Raw genomic sequence first — 12,591 nt, 5'->3', positions numbered from 1 at the left:
TGCAGTTTTGCAGGGAACTGCAGGGTACCCCTATGGGTATGTGCAGAGAATCAGTAAACGCTGTGGGTTGGACGCTGTGCAGCATCCAACCCGCAGCGTCCAGATGTTTCAGCATAGTGGATGCGATTTCAAGTAATCCCATGCCCACTATGCATCCACAGACGCCCGCGGCTCACCCGCGGAGACAGACATGCAGCGCGTCTTCCCAGACCGCAACATGTCAATTTATCTTTCGGAGACACTAGTCTACTCTCCACAAAAGAAATTACATCCATAGAATGTATTGGACGGTTCAGTGAAGACATGCAGATTCACCTGCATTCAATAGACGGCAGCGCTTTGTATGCAACGAACATGCGTTGCGTCTAAAGTGCTGCCATTTTCAGATTATCTGCACATGCCCTACCAAGTGAAAGAGGCTTGTTGCAGTTCCTTGCAAAGCTAAGTGGCCAGAGTGCCGCTGTCCAGGGAAAATTATCGCTAAATCAGCTTTACAGCCTATTAATTTGAAGCATTGGTGGGAATTCACGTGTCAGACCCCCATGATAATAAAGTGATAGCATATCCTGGAAATACAATGGTTCATTTCAATACATGTAAACTGCATTTTACAAACATCTTGGGTTCGTTTTTCTAATCAACACGTTTTGCTGTTTCTCATAGGTATTCTACTCGTTTTGGCACAGGCAGAGAGAAAAGTATTTTCAGTTAAGGAACAATTTCCAACTTTACCATCTTATAACTTACTGAAGGAAACAAGTACAAATGCAGCAATGGTAATGCCAAGTCTCAGCTCCGGACTTGTTAGGAAGTCTGCCAGGCCGGGAACAAGGCTGTCTGTAAAACCTGCAGATGTAGTGCCTTCTTTTCACAGTAAAGGTGTTGATTACAGTGACAGGCTTATGGCAACACCATTTGTCAATGTTCAGGGTGTTACAAATTCAGGAAATGCACACAATAAAAGGAAAACCGCTCAAGATGTGAAAAAGGAGTTGACTGAGTCTACTGTAACTTACCTCAACCCAGATCTCCATTCAAGCTTACCACTGAGGACTACAACCACCACTGACGATACTAGCACTATTTATGGATTCCTTACAGACACTTTTCATCGTGTTAGCACCTTGCGAAGCCTTTCTCAAGAGGAACAGATGGTGGGCTCACCAGATCCTACCATTGGTCTGTCACAGAACGCTGAATCAGTGTCAGTGCCTTTTAAGCCCCATCATTATAAACTATGGGAAGTACTAAACAGAAATGGCTCCTTGTTCTCTGTAAGACAAGTAAATGGAACTTCACACACTACTATGAGAATGACCACATTTACGCCAAGCCCTTCAATTTCAAAGACCACTACACTGGTACAAGGAACCACAGAGAGTACTGTTCCAAAACAGCAAATGGTACCGAAAAATGCTACCATAGTACCAGTGTTTCTGTCTACGGATGCAACTACAAGGGGACCCATTATTATGTCTACAGCTGGGTCCACAGCAACTGGAAATTTTCTAAATAGGCTAGTTCCTGCAGGAACATGGAGACCTGGGGTTCCTGGCAATATTTCCCATGTAACGGAGGATGGCAGTCAACCCCAACACAGAGAAACCATTTGTCTTAGCAAAGTGGATATCGCATGGATATTCTTGGCTATTAGTGTCCCAATATCATCATGCTGTAAGTATAGTTTCTTTACTTCCATTTTATACTGTTATCTGTGAATTTAAAAGAAATAATTATCAGAAGACTGATAGACTGATAGTGCTGTAAGGCCAGTTTCACACTTGCGTTTGGGTAGAGTGCTTAGGGCTGCGTACTTCCTCCCTTAAGCTCCGCCTACTTCTGCACATCTTCCCTTAAGCTCCGCCTACTTCTGCACATCTTCCCTTAAGCTCCGCCTACTTCTGCATGCGTCCTGTGTACATATCTTTAACATTAGGTACGCAGGGACATGTCGTGTTCCCGTGCGGTTGGCGGGCACGTCAACACGATGCATGCAGACGTATCCACATACAACGCATGTCCCTGTGTACCCAATGTTAAAGATATGTACGCAGGATGCATTCAGAAGTAGGTGGAGCTTAAGGGAAGAAATTATGAAGTAGGCGGAGCTTAAGGGAGGAAGTACGCAGCCCTACGCACGCTACCGAAATGCAAGTGTGAAATCGACCTAACCTAGCAGTATTGTGCTCTGTGTAGGAAAGCATCACAAGGCACTGTGCAGCACACTTATGCTACCAACACAGGCACTCTAAAAGTTTAGTTCTTCAATACGTTAGGCCTTAATTAAATGCATTACCCAATCTACATATATAAAAATGAGTGTATGTGTGTGTGTGTATCGACGATGATGTCATAATGGTTGCCATGGCGACGATGATATCATAAATGTTGCAATGGTGAAGATGATGTCATAATGGTTGCAATGGCGACAATGATATAAAGGTTGCCATGTGAAGATGATGTCTTAATGAACTGATGGGGCCTGTCTGTCTTGGGGAGCTGGGTGGGAAGAAGCCGCTGGAGACATGCCTTCTACTAGTTAGCAGTTACACATATGCCCTGATTCAGAAAAGCAAGTACGCCAGAAATCTGGCATAAAACACTTTGAAACTAATTTTTTGTGCAACACGTAGTTGGGCAAAAATTTTGCGACTTTTGGTGTTTTCACATCAGCCTTAGACAGATCCACTAAAATAAGCGGAGCTGGGGTGGGATGGAGGCAGGAGGGGATCGGCAATGCATGCTCATCTAATTCATGGCATAAACAACATTGGTCTTGATGAACTGGAGCCAAAGTTCCCCACTGGCTTTGCATAATTTCAGAGTAAAACATATAGAGCAGCAATTGACTAAATCATGAATCAGATAACAGGTTCCCATAAAATACCTGGCGACGTTGATGTCATAATAGGTTGCAATGGTGATGGTTATGTCATAATGGTTGCCATGGTGATGATGATGTCATAATGGTTGCCATGGCAACAATGATGTCATAATAGGTTGCAATGGTGACGGTTATGTCATAATGGTTGCCATGGTGAAGATGATGTCATAATGGTTGCCATGGCAAAGATGATGTCATAATGGTTGACATGGCGACGATGATGTCATAATAGGTTGCAATGGTGACGGTTATGGCATAATGGTTGCCATGGTGATGATGATGTCATAATGGTTGCCATGGCGAAGATGATGTCCTAATGGGTATATGGGCACGGAACTATGGGATGGTTTATATGTGATGGGTATACGGGCACGGAACTATGGGATGGAGGATATGTATGATGGGAATATGGGCACGGGACTATGGGATGGAAGATATGTATGATGGGAATATGGGCACAGGACTATGGGATGGAGGATGTGTGATGGGTATATGGGCACGGGACTATGGGATGGAGGATAATCATTATAATTTGTTATGACTAACCACAGTTAGTTACTATGCCCGGGCAACGCCGGGCTCTTCAGCTAGTTACCAATACTGTACAAGTACTGTATTATGTGTATTTCATTTACAATTTGAGACTTATTTATCATTTTCTAAGGCATATTTATGATGTAAGTTGAATCTACTTTTCTCAATTTTTTAGGTCAATTTACTTATCTGCTTGTTTCTAAGCCTGTAAAACCTGTAATGTAACCTGCCAAAAATATTTTCACTCCCAGAATTTTTAGCTTGAAGTGAACATGTCATCTAGTTCATGTTGCACGAACCACAACAGCATGGCTCAAAATCTAGCTGCGGTATTTTAAAGAAAGCATACTTTGAAAGGCCGAACGGGGGATAGCTGACTTGTATGACTAGTTCGAGGCCAGTCTGCACCCTGGTCCTCTGGAATGATGGGTCTCTCCTTCTGCACACACAAAGGGAGAGGCCTGTCTGTCTTGGGGAAATGGACGAGGAGAAGCCGATGGAGACATGCCTTCTACTAGTTAGCAGTTACACATATGCCCTGATTCAGCAAAGCAATTATGCCAGAAATCTAGCATAAAACACTTTAAAACTAATTTTTTGTGCAACACGTAGTTGGGCAAAAATGTTGTGACTTTTGGTGCTTTCACATCAGGCTTAGGCTGGTTTCACATTTGCGTTTTTTGCCGCTGCGTTTTAGCGCAAAAAAACCCATGCGTTTTTTTCCTATATTTAACATTATAATAATAATAATAATAATAATTTTATTTATATAGCGCCAACATATTCCGCAGCGCTTTACAACTTATAGAGGGGACTTATACAGACAACAGACATTACAGCATAACAGAAATCACAGTTCAAAACAGATACCAGGAGGAATGAGGGCCCTGCTCGCAAGCTTACAAACTATGAGGAAAAGGGGAGACACGAGAGGTGGATGGTAACAATTGCTTTAGTTATTTGGACCAGCCATAGTGTAAGGCTCGGGTGTTCATGTAAAGCTGCATGAACCAGTTAACTGCCTAAGTATGTAACAGTACAGACACAGAGGCTATTAACTGCATAAAGTGTATGAGAACATGATGGAGGAACGTGATTATGTTGTTGTTTTTTATTAATAGGCCACACAGGGATAATTAGGTTAATGCGTTGAGGCGGTAGGCCAATCTGAACAAATGAGTTTTTAGTGCACGCTTAAAACTGTGGGGATTGGGGATTAATTGTATTAACCTAGGTAGTGCATTCCAAAGAATCGGCGCCGCACGTGTAAAGTCTTGGAGACGGGAGTGGGAGGTTCTGATTATTGAGGATGCTAACCTGAGGTCATTAGCAGAGCGGAGGGCACGGGTAGGTTGGTAGACTGAGACCAGAGAGGAGATGTAGGGTGGTGCTGAGCCATGGAGTGCTTTGTGGATGAGGGTAGTAGTTTTGTACTGGATTCTGGATTGGATGGGTAGCCAGTGTAATGACTGGCACAAGGTAGAGGCATCGGTGTAACGGTTGGCGAGGAATATGATCCTGGCAGCAGCATTCAGGACAGATTGGAGCGGGGAGAGTCTGGTAAAAGGTAGGCCAATTAGTAGAGAGTTACAATAGTCCAGACGAGAATGAATAAGTGAGACAGTAAGAGTTTTTGCAGAGTCGAAAGTAAGAAAAGGGCGAATTCTGGAAATGTTTTTGAGATGCAGATAAGAAGAGCGAGCCAGTGATCGGATGTGGGGGGTGAATGAAAGCTCGGAATCAAGGATGACTCCAAGGCAGCGGGCATGTTGCTTTGGAGTAATGGTGGAACCGCACACAGAGATGGCAATGTCGGGCAAAGGTAGGTTTGTAGAGGGAGAGAACACGAGGAGTTCAGTTTTTGACAGGTTCAGTTTCAGATAGAGGGAGGACATGATGTTAGAGACAGCGGTAAGACAATCACTGGTGTTTTCTAAAAAGGTCGGCGTGATAACAGGAGAAGAGGTATATAATTGGGTGTCGTCAGCATAGAGATGGTACTGGAAACCAAATCTACTGATTGTTTGTCCAATAGGGGCAGTATACAAAGAGAAGAGGAGGGGGCCTAGGACTGATCCTTGAGGAACCCCAACAGTAAGGGGAAGGTGAGAGGAGGAGGAACCAGCAAAACAAACAGTGAAGGATCGGCCAGAGAGATAGGAGGAGAACCAAGAGAGAACGGTGTCCTTGAGGCCGATGTAGCGGAGCATAGTGAGGAGGAGCTGATGATCCACAGTGTTGAATGCTGCGGAGAGATCCAAGAGAATTAGCATGGAATAGTGACCATTAGATTTAGCTGTTAGTAGGTCATTAGAGACTTTAGTGAGGGCAGTTTCAGTAGAGTGTAAAGAGCGGAAACCAGATTGAAGAGGGTCGAGAAGAGAATTATCTGAGAGATAGCGGGTAAGACGGGAGTGGACCAGGCGTTCCAGGAGTTTAGAGATGAAGGGAAGATTAGAGACAGGTCTATAATTAGCGGCACAATTTTGATCGAGGGAGGGCTTTTTAAGTAGTGGATGTATGATGGCATGCTTAAATGAGGAGGGAAAAATACCGGAAGTGAGGGAAAGGTTGAATATTTTTGTTAGGTGAGAGGTGACAGCCGGGGAAAGGGACTGGAGGAGATGCGACGGAATGGGGTCGCTGGTGCAAGTGGTCGGGCGAGAAGATGCAAGGAGCCTGCTTACTTCTTCTTCTGTAACTGGTTCAAAGTCAGAGAGTGAACTAGATGCAGTGGGGGAGGGAGGACAGTGCTTGGTATGAAGAGATTGGGAAATGATTTCCTGTCGAATGTGGTCAATTTTTTCTTTGAAGTAATTGGCCAGATCGTCAGCGTGGAGATCTGTGGTTGGGGCCTGCTCTCTTGGGTTGAGTAGGGACCGGAAAGTGTCAAAGAGACGTTTAGGGTTATTGGACAGCGAGGTGATGAGGGTGTTGAAATAGGTTTGTTTGGAGAGGTGAAGGGCAGAGTTGTATGTTTTTAACATGAACTTATAATGGATGAAATCTTCGGGCAGATTAGATTTTCTCCACAGACGTTCGGCGCACCTGGAGCACCGCTGCAGGAAACGTGTTTGCAGCGTGTGCCACGGTTGTCGCCGTCTGTGCCGAGTTGTTCTATGTATAGGAGGTGCAGCTTCTTCCAGGGCACTTTGCAGGGTTTCATTGTAATGCTTCAGAGCAGAATCAGGACAAGAGATGGAGGAGATTGGGGCCAATGAAGACTGCAAGTTCTTCATAAGTTTCTGGGTGTTAATGGCCTGTATGTTTCTATAAGTGTGGAAAGTGGGGATGACCTGAGCGGGATGGCAGTTCTTGATAGAGAATGAAAGAAGGTTGTGGTCAGAGAGCGGGAGAGGGGAGTTTGTGAAATCATCCAGTGAGCAAAGCCGGGAGAAGACCAAATCAAGGGAGTTTCCATCATCATGTGTTGGAGAGTTAGTATGCTGCGAGAGGCCGAAAGAGGAGGTTAGAGATAAAAGGTGAGAAGCAGATGGGGAGAGGGGAGAAGCAATTGGGATATTGAAATCACCCATGATGAGGGTGGGGGTGTCATAAGAGAGAAAGTGTGGAAGCCAGGTGGCAAAATGATCCAGGAACTGGTGAGAGGGGCCGGGAGGACGATACACCACCGCCACTCGCATGGAGAAGGGGACGTAGAATCTGACAGCATGGACCTCAAAGGAAGGGAATACAAGTGAGGGTACTTGGGGGATAACTTGGAAGGTACATTTGGGTGAAAGGAGCAGACCAACGCCTCCACCTGCTCTGTTGTCTGATCTTGGGGTATGAGAAAAGTGTAGTCCACCAAATGAGAGAGCAGCAGCAGCGGTGGTGTCTGACTGCTGGATCCAGGTTTCAGTAAGAGCCAGGAGATTAAGAGAGTTAGAAAGGAAGAAGTCATGAATGAAGGAGAGTTTATTACACACAGAGCGAGAATTCCAAAGAGCACAATTGAAAGAGACAGAAGGCATGCATGGAATATTAATAAGGTTAGAGGGGTTTCTGGGTGTAGCAGTTGGGAGGTTTGACTGGCTATAACATGGGGGGCCGGGGTTCGGAGAGATGTCTCCAGCAACTAGGAGAAGGAGGATAGAAAGAGTGAGCAGATGGTTAAGTGATTTGTGAGAGCGTCTCTTGTGTTGGATGGTGGGACTGAATGGATCTGTACTGTTAAGCAATGTGAACAGAGCATGAGTGCTATACATAGGAGAGGCCAGGACAGAGGGGCCAATATGGATGGAGTGTAAAGAGTTGATGCAAGGGCGGTGATTGTGTGTGAAAGCACATTAAACATTAAAAACGCATGCGGTTTTTTTGTATGCGTTTTGCCGCGTTTGACGACGCATGCATCGTTTCTATGCTTGCGTTTTGTTGCAGAAATGCAACATGTAGTAATTTCTAGAGGCGTTTTTTTGCCGCAAAAAAACGTATTGCTGTCTATGTAAACGCATGCGTTTTTAAGCACATGCATTTGGTTGCGTTTTAAACGCATGCGTTTCCATAGAAAAAAAGAATACACACTGATAAGCCACCCCCCACCATCAAGGTGATAAAGGGATCCAAACCCTACCCCTAACCCTACCCCTAACCCTAGGGATACTAACCCTAACCCTAACCCTACCCCTAACCCTACCCCTAACCCTAGGGATCCTAACCCTAACCCTACCCCTACCCCTAACCCTACCCCTAACCCTAACCCAAAAAAACAAGAATACACACTGATAAGCCACCCCCCACCATCAAGATGATAAAGGGATCCAAACCCTAACCCTAACCCTACCCCAAACCCTAACCGTAACCCTAACCCTACCCCTAACCCTAGGGATACTAACCCTAACCCTACCGCTACCCCTAACCCTACCCCTAACCCTAACCCAAAAAAACAAGAATACACACTGATAAGCCACCCCCCACCAAGGTGGTAAAGGGATTCAAACCCTAACCCTACCCCTAACCCTAACCCTAACCCTACCCCTAACCCTAGGGATACTAACCCTAACCCTACCCCTAACCCAACCCCTAACCCTACCCCTAACCCTAGGGATCCTAACCCTACCCCTAACCCTACCCCTAACCCTACCCCTAACCCTATGGATCCTAACCCTACCCCTAACCCTAACCCCAACCCTAGCTATTTCTATTTATAGTGGGTTTTCTTGTTGATTTTGATGATTGGCAGCTGTCACACACTTCTCAGCATGCGTTTCAAAAACGCAAACGCAGGAAAAACGCATGTAAACGCGGAAAAACGCCGCGTTTTTTTCACCGCATGCGAAAACGCATGCGTCTAAAAAACGCAGCGTTTGCACATGTTTACATGCGTTTTTTTCACCACCTGCGTTTGCGTTTTAAACGCTGCATTTTTAAACGCAAATGTGAAACTAGCCTTAGACAGATCCACTAAAATAAGTGGAGCTGGGGAGGGATGGCGGCAGGAGGGGATCGGCAATGCATGCTCATCTAATTAATGACTAGCTGTGACATATCTTATACCACAAATCTTACTCCACTCTCTTAATAAATTAGAGGTCTGTGACTCCAACACGCCCCCTTATGGAGACTGGCATGAACAACATTGGTCTTGATGAATTGGAGCCAAAGTTCCCCACTGGCTTTGCATCATTTCAGAGTAAAACATATAGAGCAGCCAATGACTAAATCATGAACCAGATGACAGGTTCCCATTAATACCTTTAGATGAAAGCTTTGGAAAAGAAGACTTTTTCATTTTCTAATGAGAGTATGAAGTTCTGCCAAGGAGAAGAATATAGATTCTTTATGTCTTGAAACATGTACTTCATTCATGTTACATCAGTTTTAATTCAAGCGCCACTTCCGCCTGCCTGACTGAAGACTCCTTTACTTGAAGTCCCACAGCATAGAGTCTGAGGAGGTGGTGCTTGGCGGGGAATAGAGCTGGAGTGACAGAGGCTTCAGATCTACAGCATCATTTGCATAGCAATTCAAATGTTGATTTCTCAGTAATAGCAGAATGGACCGGTCGGCCATATAAAGGTTTTGCTGGACTTGTCTTTGAAAGAGCTACATGTTTAAATACTGCATATATTTTGTGGGTGAAATCCTGCTGACAGATTCCATTTAAGATTTCTTCTGTAGTTGAGTAGCATTGCAGTTGTTGCTGCCTGTAATACAGCATTTTGGATGCATTTTTTTTTCTTGCCCCTCAGGCCAACATTTTCTAGTGCCAACTCTGGCTGGTTTTATTTTTACATCAGTGATTTCCATATGGTTCCTTTCGAGCCAGTAAATGGAAGCATGGTTTTCATGTGCTGAGTGACTTTGATGTAAACCAAATTTTGCTGATAACATCATATGCTTGATGTAGTTTTGACACTCCATCTGAGTAAACAGACCTGCTGTAAGCGTTATTGTGCATACACTCAGCACGAAGAGCTCCTGGTATGAAGAAACGCTAATTTTGGCATATGGGGTGGAACACTTCTGTAAGAAAAAACATATTTTCAACTTGTTATATTTGTCAGTTTGTCATAGAAAAAGTCAGACATAGAAAACAAATGTTACTTCTCACATTTTGTTGTACTTTTCTTCCAAAAAATATTATAGCAAATTTATCAGAAGTAGTGTGTCTACAGTAAGGACACTTATGATTCAGAGGTCGGCCTATATGGTATGCCACTGCTATAGACACAGAGGGAGAAATTGCTCCTGCACCTGCGCACCCCTCCTCCCACTCCTTCTTGTAAAACTATTTACAGATGGATATTTGGGGGCAGTGGAGATTACTGAACAATTTCATAGACATAATAGACAAAGAAAGTAGGACTGCAAGCTTCTGAGAGGTGAGGAAAATGCCATCTTCCCCTAATGATATATTGCAAGTAGAGATTAATAAAATCTTTGATTCATTATTCACAGAATGTAACTGAAGCATTGATTTGCCTATTATGCCCTCAACAGTCATTTTCAAACATGGCCAAATAATTAACCAAATTAATCCAAATAGCATACAAATTGTGAACTACTGGGAAATCTATGAAAGGTGAACTTAGCTGAAAATCAGCCCATCTTTATCAGGAACACATCCCATGTTTTGTGACAATTAAAACCAGATAGTGATATATTCTTTTTTTCTAGACTGTTTTTATTTTCCTTTTGGAGTTTATTTTTAATATATATTTATGTATTTTCTCTACACGATTAACATTAACAGCATTCATTGCAGCCACATGCGTACCGGAACCAATAGACTAGAGATGTTCACGGAGTTATATTGGAGAGTGTTGTTGGCATGTTCTCTGACCTGGGCTGAGGTGAGATGAGCTGAGCTTTGACATCACCCAGTTTTTAATAGTGGAACCTGTATTATCGGCACAAACATTATACCTGTTACCAGGTACGGACTGGGACTGAAATTCAGTCCTGGCATTTGAAATCACACAGGCCCATGTTGTCCCCGTCTCCAGGCGCCAGATAGGACATATTACTAATATTACCCTGGATGGAGGAAAGGAAGATTTACTACATAAACAATACTTCTAATGATACCCGTGGCCTGCTGGGGTAAGTGATGGAGTCAGTGACTTTGTGCTCCGTCACAACTCTTAAAAGTGTGGGTGTCTTGAGAACACCGATTCTGTTAACAACGTAGCAGACAAGGCGGCCCATGACCGGACAGGCCCTTCTAGCATTTTCCAGAATTGCCAGATGGCTAGTCCAGCGCTGCCTGTTACTGTATTTCTGCCTGTAATGATTATATGATAACTAGCACAATGAGCACGAGACACCTAGTCCTGTAGTGATCATCTCCAGCCAATAAAACACTGATATTATTGAAACGGCAAAACGCACAGTCCAGTAAGAGAAACATCACTGGAATCAGGGTCTGAGCCCCTACAACATGCTGCTCTCAGATCAGATAGCAAACCCCTGCTTACACATTCCCTTTATTATAATGATTTAAAAACATCACCATGTTTTTAACATAAATGATTTAAAGAATGCATATTTTAGAATGACATATTCTTTTTAAGAACAAAATTCATATAATTACATGAACTTTTGATTGAAGAAAATTAAAATATTATATAAGCAATGTGGCCTGGTTAAGGCATACCTTTCCTATAAAACCTATAGAAAATAATGGTCTTTCTGATATAATTCTTCACAATAAGTAAATACTGCTTTTGATGCACATATTACTCTTTAATGTCCAGAAATACTTTTTTTTAGAATGGGTCGTTCATTAGCGTTCTGACACAACTATAGTTGCTGGAACTTACTTTTCTTACTTCTGAATATGTATTGCTCCCTGTCCCAAATAGACCAGCTGTGCTTTCATGCCTGTATACAGTTTGACAGACAGTTCGGCAGACAGGAGAGCAGGAGCAAAGTGACAAAGACTCACCCACTTCCTGAAATACATTTCAGAGTCATCCAGTAGACAGCAAGACGGAGAGAAGGGAGATAACCCTACTGGCATGACGTATAATAGCGTGTCACATGTCAGGTGTCAGTGTATTGAGCCTGTCCCAAACTCAGGAGATGCATGCTTTTTGCTGTAGTAGCAGCGACCATTTATGTGCTGCTATCAATCACTAATAGTGGCATCTCAATAATATGATCACCATTGTGTACATGCACTGGTTGTCATTGGCCACCACAGGTAAATTGTTGAGGTTGATGGGTTGTTTTGCCTTATTGTCGATGATCTTCATAGGGGAATGTAATTTTATCTATATACTGTAATACTATTGTATTAAAGTTTATAGAAAAAGCAATCATTCGAAGGTTGAAGTACCCAAAGGGAAATGAAACCCTTTTCCCTCTCTTTAAAAATAATGAAAAAGCAAATTTGCAGTTTGCACATTAATAAAAGTCCATGATCATGAGTAAGACTTCTTAGTTGAAACGCGTTGATCCTCCTCACTGGTGTGCCAGGTGTTTGCTATGTAAACATTTTTCTTTTTGAAGAACTATTTATCGCTTTAGTTGTCTAATAAAGTCCCACAAAGTCTGAACTGCCTCCACTTCCAGCTGGATCATTTCTCTGTTTGTCTTAATAAAAGTCCACTCCAATCCAAACATGAAATTAATTTACCCAACAGTAAATGCCATAGTAAGAAAAAAAAGCAAAACACATCAGGAAAAAAACGGCAATAAAAAGGGATCAAAATATTATGTCTACCCAA

The 12,591-nt window shown here is 43.2% G+C and overlaps 1 protein-coding gene across 2 annotated transcripts in view; it reads left to right on the top strand.

The window, feature by feature from the left end:
• Positions 1-12,591, top strand: part of TMEM108 (transmembrane protein 108) — a 307,097-nt gene that overhangs the window by 243,748 nt on the left and 50,758 nt on the right. For both annotated transcript variants that reach the window (XM_077271905.1, XM_077271906.1), the window contains one exon: positions 664-1,674. In XM_077271905.1, the coding sequence (XP_077128020.1) occupies positions 664-1,674 (1,011 nt within the window). The remainder of the gene's footprint in view (positions 1-663; positions 1,675-12,591) is intronic.

This window comes from Ranitomeya variabilis, chromosome 6 (genome assembly GCF_051348905.1).
Source record: "Ranitomeya variabilis isolate aRanVar5 chromosome 6, aRanVar5.hap1, whole genome shotgun sequence".
Taxonomy (NCBI): domain Eukaryota; kingdom Metazoa; phylum Chordata; class Amphibia; order Anura; family Dendrobatidae; genus Ranitomeya; species Ranitomeya variabilis.
The sequence above is the reverse complement of the archived record's forward strand: the minus strand, read 5'-3'. Positions and strand labels throughout refer to the sequence as shown.